General features: G+C 42.0%; 1 protein-coding gene across 3 annotated transcripts; it reads left to right on the forward strand.

The window, feature by feature from the left end:
- Positions 1-245: 245 nt before the first annotated feature.
- On the forward strand, positions 246-7,716 carry wiz (widely interspaced zinc finger motifs). 3 transcript variants are annotated; one of them, XM_022755559.1, is made up of 9 exons: positions 246-327; positions 900-972; positions 1,710-2,195; positions 2,389-3,207; positions 3,388-3,741; positions 4,698-4,912; positions 5,020-5,191; positions 5,297-5,456; positions 6,588-7,716. In XM_022755559.1, the coding sequence occupies exons 2-9, from the start codon at positions 960-962 to the stop codon at positions 6,742-6,744; spliced, it is 2,376 nt and encodes a 791-aa protein (XP_022611280.1). In that variant the 5' UTR covers positions 246-327; positions 900-959; the 3' UTR covers positions 6,745-7,716. The 3 variants fall into 3 exon arrangements, with proteins under 3 accessions (XP_022611280.1, XP_022611282.1, XP_022611281.1); XM_022755561.1 differs by having other exon boundaries at positions 3,400-3,741; XM_022755560.1 differs by lacking the exon at positions 246-327 and adding an exon at positions 516-604.
- The last annotated feature ends 642 nt before the right edge of the window (positions 7,717-8,358 follow it).

Here is an 8,358-nt window from a genome sequence, read left to right on the forward strand (position 1 = left end):
TAATTGCATTTCTTTTTTAACAAAGATTGGAATTTGTTTTATTTGTTCATTTGTTTGTCATAAAGCTGTATTTGAAACTCGAGTGCTGTATAAATAAAGAATATTAGTATTGTATTTGTATAAACGCTCGGCCTTTCTTTGCGGAGGGTCACTAGGGGGCACATTTGATCACCTGAAACTGTCGTGGTGGATCCTCGGGGCTTTTATTATGAAAAAAACTACAGCGCCGGGAATGTGTCGAGCACTACTTCCGCTAATCTTATCAGTGTGAGAGACTGATGTTTTGAGTCAGTCCGTTGATGCTTTTAGGTGAATCTACTTTCATGTGTAAGTGATCGTTTTAGTTTGGTTTGTAGTCGACGGTGTAGCATGTGTATCTACTCGCTATTTCTCTTAGTTAGTAGTTAATTAGGGCTAGCATGTAGCTAACGTTAGCATGTCTCAAGAGTAATACAAAGGGTGCAACAGAGGTAGCCCAAGTTAGCTTCATAGCTGAAATTGGAGGATGTTCCAACCACTGACAATGCTACAATTTCTCTGTTGACTTTTTCTCTTTTTTAAATGGCGAACAACAGAGTTAATATTGCGGAAGTTTCTCTTAACGGTGAACAATGTGACAAGTTGCAGTGTACAGCTGTAGATATCTCTTAACGAGCTACTTCTTATCGCGGGGTCACAGTCGTGTCACGTTATTTTAAAGCTGTCTCTGTCAGAGCAACAGGTTTGTTTTTATTACTGCCTCAGTGTGGCTCTCTCTATTTCAGGGAAGTGTTCATGTTGCGTTTTTAAAAGCTATGACAACTATAAATCCATGGTAATCTGTATATTGTTGTCAACAATGGTGAATATTATGGAATGGTAAACCGCATTCATTATAATCAGCATTTATATCTTATCAGGAGCTGCAGGAAGTCAACCTTCTCATCCCTCAAAATAAAGTTATAGCGTGATCAGCAGTCATGGATTCACAAGGTGAGAAACTTATATATTTCCAATGCTTACATTATTTTTTTTAATATGAGGGAAGGAACTACGACAGAAGCATTCAAACCCAGTGTCATTTAGCCTCTTCATACACATTCTTACTTAACTTAACAGGTCACAAAAATTTGGATTTTTACTCCTTGATTCAGCTTTTTCACAAGCTTTATATATTTTCTTTCAGTTCAAGTTTCATGCACATTTCAAGCCATTCATAAAGCAAAGCAGCTCAGTCTTTCTCTGTGTACTTCAACTCACTTATACAATGTTACTCTCATTTAAACATCTTTCACTTCTTTCACTACAGTTTATATTCTTCATCCCTTTCTCATTTTTCCATCTGTTCATATAACTTCAACTGCTTCTTCATACAAATTCAAGCCAGTAACGCACTTTAGCTTCAGCTTGGGCAGAGGCAGCAATCCCACCACAATTTCTTCACAAATTGCAGTTTCTAGTGTTATTGTAAAGTTTAGTGTTTCTGCTTTCATATGCAATGGGGTCCAAAAGTCACATTTGTGGAAAAGTGGCTGTTCATCGATTCATTCAGTTATTAAGGGCCTCACCTTACCATATAGAGAATTGATACCAATGAGTTCCATGCAGTGTGATACGGATGTGGTGCAGATTTATTAATTTAGGAAGAAGAGAGAGCTGGTATCTTTTGACTGTCTTTTGATGAGAGGCACAGTTTGTAGTGACAAACTCCCATTTGATCTTCCCCACAGCAACCCCACAGCCAGTCATATGTGAAGTCTGTGGAACATACTTTGAGACACGGCGAGGGCTATCCAGCCACGCCCGCCTGCATCTAAGGCAGCTCGGTGTGACGTTGTCAGAAAGCAGCGGAGCTCCCATAGAGCTCCTCTACCAGCTTATCGAGGAGAGAGATGGCTCCCTCCCCAATTTCAAAGCAGATTCCTCTACACCTGAACCAACTCCTCTCAAAAACACAACCCAGCAGGAGTCCACTCCCTCAGTACCGGAGGAAAAGAATTCCTCTTACAAGGCAGCGGGTCGAGTCACAACAACTCCCCAAAAAATGGATCATCAGGGATCTCCAGTTAGATTAAAAGAATCAGCAGCCACTCTCCTCCCGTCATCTCCATCTTCTCTTAGGCTCATTGAAGGCGGCAGCTCATCCTCCTTAGAGCACCAAACCACAACCAAGCCACTATGGGCACCACTGGAAACTGATGCCCCTATTAAATTAGGTATGGCTGAATTCTTAATAATTGTTTTAAAGAAATGTTGTAAATGGCGAGGTGTGCAGCTGTATGTGGAAGGCAGAATTTAGGGTAGGCTACCTTACGTAAATAAATAGCTTTAGAGGTTCCATTTTTGTTTTAATAAAACACATCTCATTAGTCTCCTGCTGACTTTGAACCTTTCTCCCATCATTTTCAGACACCAACGATGAGGTCCATGTGTGTCAGCTTTGTGGCTGCTGGTACGAGACACGCAAGGGCTTGTCCAGTCACGCTCGCGCCCATCTGCGTCAGATTGGAATCCCTGACAGTGACATTAAGGGCAGCCCTATTGATTTTCTTTATCAAATTATGGAGGAGGAGGACCTCAAACCCATCAGCAGTGATGAACAGGTGCCACCTACCTCAAACAGTCCCCCTAGATCCTCCTCCAGACGCCCTTCTGATCTGTCCTCTCCACCTGCATCTCCCCCCAACAAACGGCCTAAAACATCAGATGATTGTACCTGTGTTCTGTGCGGGGAGGAGTTTGAGAATCGTAAAGGCCTGGGCAGCCACGCTCGCTCTCACCTGCGTCAGATGGGGGTGACTGACTTGATGGGGAAAAGCTCTGCAATCGACACCATTCAGGAACTGGTCAGCAGTGGCATGTTAGAAGCCATGCACCCCCACAGAACAAACAGTGCATCCAGCTCATCTGCTGTGCCATCTACAGCCCCAGCCTGTCCTGTAGCCCCAGTACTGTCTCCAAGTCTGGACCAATCCCGGAGCCCATTTCCTTCCACATCCCTCACCCCAAGCCCTACAAAGACAACTCAGTCTCCTCAAACTGCTGTCAACAGGGCCCCAAAGGCAAAGAAAGGCTTTCGGCTAGCAGTGGACCCCCTCCATAGGAAGCCCAAGCCTGAGCCTGTGGAGATTGAGGTGTCTGTTCAACCGAAGGCATCCAGCACTATCGGCAGCTCTCCCACGCAGAAGTCGCCCGCTGCTGCTGTTGCTTCAAAGCCTTTCAGTGCAGGTAAAGCTGGCAGCCATACTTCTGTAACAGTGGTTGGCATAGGCTAGTTTAGTCTAGTAGTTTGTTGTTTTCATAATATCAAGTCATGCGCCAATTAAGTTAATTTGTACACCTACTTTTTTCCATTAATTAAATTATTTGTTTATATATGTACAGCATAGTTTGGATGTATCCTCTCAGTGTCCTCCACAGACATACAATCTCCACCAACAGTCCTTTGTGACTTCTGTGGCCAGCTGTTTGACACCCGCAAAGCCTTGTCATGCCATGTCCGTGCTCATCTACGCCAGCTCGGCCTCACCTGGTCGATCAAAACATCACCGATTGACCTCCTCAGAGAGGTCATGTTGCATGGTGAAGATGGCAAGAAATGGACTTCAGCATCAGGTAAAGCCACATGGACCCCACAAGGCTCCAAAAGGTCCCTGGATGGCCCCCAGTCGAGGGAACCAGCCTCCAGCAACTGTACCACACCTCTTGATTATTCCATAAAAGAGAAATCCCCATCCGGCAAGAGTGGAGCCACACACATTGGTAAGAAAGTTAACATTCAAGATGCTTGTGTCAGGTTCCATTGAAGAAAATGTTTTCTGACATAGTGGTGAATCTGCATTAAAGGTATAATCAGTGTTCTCCATACACTGTCTTGGCGCCGTGAATACTCAGTAGAGCACCAAATATGTGTAAGTCCACAGCTTGAAATAGTGACCAACAAATGCAGCTGTTACTCTACGTTTATTTAAATCTCGTTTGTTAGGAAATTACTAAAAAAAAGATTCACATCTTAAGTAGGAATAAATGGGGCCGAGTGCAACAGATTGGGAAATTAAGTTGGAAAATTATAAAAACATAGAATAGCAGCAGCTTTCTTCTTAGGGAGGGTAATTGATAAGATTGTATTGATACCAATGCCATTATAGATTCAGCTTGTCAGTCTGACTCTTTATTGATTTCCTTGTCGATTGCTGATCAGTTTTCTGTGTGGAAAAAAATTAGACCTACACACAGTTTCAGCGTCAATGCAGCTGTTTTATTATCTCTGAGTCTGAATATCTTAGAAACAGAGGAGGAAAAAGGCAGGCAACTCAGGTCTGAAAAAGCTCTAGTGTTTAAAAGAGCTATTTGTAAGATTTGCTACTGCTACATAGCTAATATTAGCATTAACAGCTGTTTACTTACTCGTTTTGCCAAGAGAGTGTCAGCCTGGTTAGCATGCTAACTTCAGGAGAAAAAAGGAGATAATAGAAATAGAAGCAGAGCAAGATTGTTGCTTTCAGCTCTTGTTCAGTGAAAGAATGAAGTTTGATGATGAACTGATGATGTTTCTTCTAGACTGGTAAGTAAACAGTTGTTAATGCTAACGTTAGCTAATGTAGCAATAGCAAAACTTACAAATTGCTCCTTTTTCAGGTTTTCTAAGTAACGGAACTCACTAAATTGGTAATACATGTCTAATACTCCTCTAAAATGTCTCATCTTCTTTGTGTCAGACACGTCCTGTGAGCTTTGTGGGTTTGACTTTGAAAACCGCAAGGCCCTGGCCAGTCACGCACGAGCCCACCTCCGACAACTGGGAATCATCGAATGGAAGGCCGACGGGGCGAGTTCGCCGATCGAACTCCTCAGTGAGTTGATCCGAAGGGACCCGGCCAAAGTGGCAGCAATAAACCGACGCTACCGTATGGGAGACCTTTATATCAAGAAGGTCGGCTGCGCTCTAAAATATGCTTAAAAGAAATCCCAGTCAGATTGAGATTCGGCCAAAGATGTATTAAATCCATTCAAATTTACTGTACATTCATTTTCTTTCAGTCCCAGAGAAGTGCTGCTTCGCCCTCCTTGTCCACAGACTCTGACTCTGTGCCTGGCAGCAGCATGAAGCCTGAGCACAAGGCGGGCAGAGAGGACTTGGGCATCTCTGCAGGCTCATCCAGACAATCACAAGGCTACACGCGGACTCTTGCAGCCCACACCCAGCCAAGGGGTGAGAAATGAAAGACTCTGGTAGATAGCTGGATACAGATACTGTAACGGATAAGAACATCTTTACTGTACACCGTTACTGTAATACCTCTCTGTGCAATTTCAGGTGCCCATCCACCAAAACACGCAGTGCCTACAGGGGAGGAAAATCAGGACACCAACTCCCAGCAGCCATCACGGTCCGGCAGTATCCCTGCTATGCTGCCAAAGCCCCCGCTAACACCGCTGGTCAAGCTGGTGGGCAAAGTCTACTCTCTCAAGTGCAGGTCAGTCTATAAAGTACAAAATATAAAGAATCACATTCCCATTGTAATCAGTGACTAATGGGGTTCAGACTGAAGCACTAACAGGGTTTATGTGTTAGCCATGTAGTATCATTCAGCAGTTTTATTTGTAAGCATATCTCTCAAACTCACAGAACTTTATTTTAAGTGTATGTAGAGCAGGTCCCATACCACATATGTCAGCTGTATAAAATGATGCACAAGACATTAAGAATATTTCCATTAAGAAACATGAAGTCTTGGGTTTGAATATTTCACTCAGTGGAAACAAAGAGCTTCATGAAGAGCTGGAACAAGAAGATACAGAATATAAATCACAGGCTCTGTTCAGACAGAACAGAGCGTCACTTCACACCTGGCTTTGAAATGCGTCTCCACATGCGTCTCGAGTGACCACTTGTGATCAGATCTCACTTCCCCGCTTTATATGCAAATGGCACTATGGTCTTAAGCCAATCTGACAGAAGGGTCTGTTGTCCATGTGAGAGAGAGAGTGGCAGCGGGGAATGGAGGGGTTGGGTGAATCAGCTCTACAATGACTAAGATTTTATCCATTGAAATAGTGAAGTATTTTCAGTTCATGATGAAGCTGTGGCGGGACTAATCAGACTGTGGCAGAGGATGTCAGTGGAGTACGTGGTCCTTCAGTGTGGCCCAGGACGCATTTGCGTTCCGACTGCTGAAAACGAATGTGGCCACATGTGGCCCACACCAACCCTGAATGTGGTCTGAGTGATCGGATCTCAAATGCGTCCTCAGTGCGTCCTGTACTTAAAGCTGTCCACTTGTGATTGGATTGCCCAAGACTGACGTTAGTGCCAGGTCTGAACAGGGCGATAAAGTCAGACTGTTTGGAATAAGATGATTTTTACAACTTATAGCTACTTAAGTAGAAACAAAAGGGAAACTCTGCACTGCGTTGTTCATTTAGACAACAAAACAACAATTCATTTTCTTATAAAAATCACAGTGATGAATGATGACCGCTAAGTATTTATTTGTTCCCCAGTCATACACGAGATGCACCCTGTTGTTTAATTACATTATCAAGCAATTGTTGTACCTTGTGTAAAGCAGTTCAAATCACCCGTCTCTCTCTGTCCTGCTGTTCAGGTTCTGCGAAGAAGTGTTTCACGGACCTCTGTCTGTTCAAGAGCAGTGGATCACACACCTGCAGAAACACATCCTGTCACTGGGCTACAAAGGCAAAGCATCTCCTCCCGCTGCACCGGTGGCAGCTCCAGCTCTTGTACATCCAGTAGCTGTCTAGTCCATGAAGTCTTTCTCTAATTCATATTAAAAAAGAAGGTTGTCATTTTTATCATCATGTCAAGAGTCGAGAGGAAGTGTGCATTTTCAGGTACTACATTGCAAAATAGACTTTCCCTTCTTGTCGGGGAAAGGGCAAATATGAGTCGCACTAGGAAAGCAGCATAATGTGGTCCACTCAGGTGAAGTCCAATAGATCACAGTACTGATACTGAAAAAATAGTTCATCCCTTATTTTGATTATCAGTGGTTTCCTCCTGCTGCTCACACATTCCTTCCATTTGTACTAATGTTCAATGTGTTTGAATGTGATTCAGTGTTTGTCATTAACCAACAAGTCCCACACTGAGAGAGTGATCCTGGCCAAAACGAATTTCTCTTCTTGGTTTTGCCTTTGAATTGAGCCTTCTTTTATAAATGTATGTTTTAAGTGTTTTACTTTAAATCTGCAAAGATTTTAGTTTTTCCATCAAATGGAAAAACATTTTAGAAAATTACATCACTGATACCAGAAAGTGGTAATGTCTTAAAAATCAGAGCCTCTGCCATCTTGACCGTAGACACACTGTGTTTCTGTTCTTCTTCAGGTATAACTGCTAATCACAAACAGTTTTTTGGTCTTTTTACATTACTTTTCTTTTTAACACTTGTTATGTAAATTAAATTCTCTCTTGTATATAAACACAGTGTATGAAACACACTTTTTATTTACAAATGAAAATCAATGGAGATGAGTTTCTTTAGGAGTAAATAATGAGGAACAGGCTGCACTTCAGCAGGAAAACTCATAATACAGATACAGTTTGTCCACATTGGCAATAGATACACTTGTCTTAGCAGTTTCTCATATAATCCAATGTGTTGAACAATCTTCCATGATATGCAGCACATTAATTCTCCCATTCACACACATGTATTGTTGTATCCTCTCCTTTAAATTGTGTTTTTCTGTCAAACTTTTAAATAAATGTTTGGGAACTTTTGTTCACCTCTCCTGTTTTGTTTCTTCTCAGCTACACATTGATCACATCATGTCTTTGTTGTTTTGAGACGTGATGATTTCTTTCTTTTTTTATATTTTTTTATTATAGCATTTTATGCTTTTATTAGAGGATACCCAGTCTGGACAGTGAGATGGGGAATGACGAGCAACAAAAGTCCTGTGTGAACATGAGTGTATGTGTCAGTTATAATGGACCAATTATGATGGAGCCCCCCCTGATAGGAAGTTTTCTGTCGTCCGTATAACTTACTTTCTTGTCTAAGACCTTGTCATTGATGTGTCTCATATTTGAGTCGACCAGGATGTAATTCCCTCTTTTGGAAGAACCTGTGAACAGCAATTTGTTGCATCACTGCAGAGAGTTTACAATTTATTCTCTAGATGTTTTTTTTTTTTTTTATTTCAGCATCAGGCTGCAACACTTGAAACAAACAAAATGTGAAAAAAAGTGAAGGGCTCTGAATTCTTTCCGAATGCTCTGTATTTCTGGCTCCTGTTGTAGTTTTTTGTTTTTTAAGTTCCTTTGTTTACACATTCCTTGTTCCTTCTCTGCCATATTGTAATTACAATATCTCTTCATTGTATAAACCAACAAACTCAAAGACTTAGATA

The sequence above is a fragment of the Seriola dumerili genome, unplaced genomic scaffold (assembly GCF_002260705.1).
Source record: "Seriola dumerili isolate Sdu_G_001 unplaced genomic scaffold, Sdu_1.0 BDQW01000230.1, whole genome shotgun sequence".
In the NCBI taxonomy this organism is placed as follows: domain Eukaryota; kingdom Metazoa; phylum Chordata; class Actinopteri; order Carangiformes; family Carangidae; genus Seriola; species Seriola dumerili.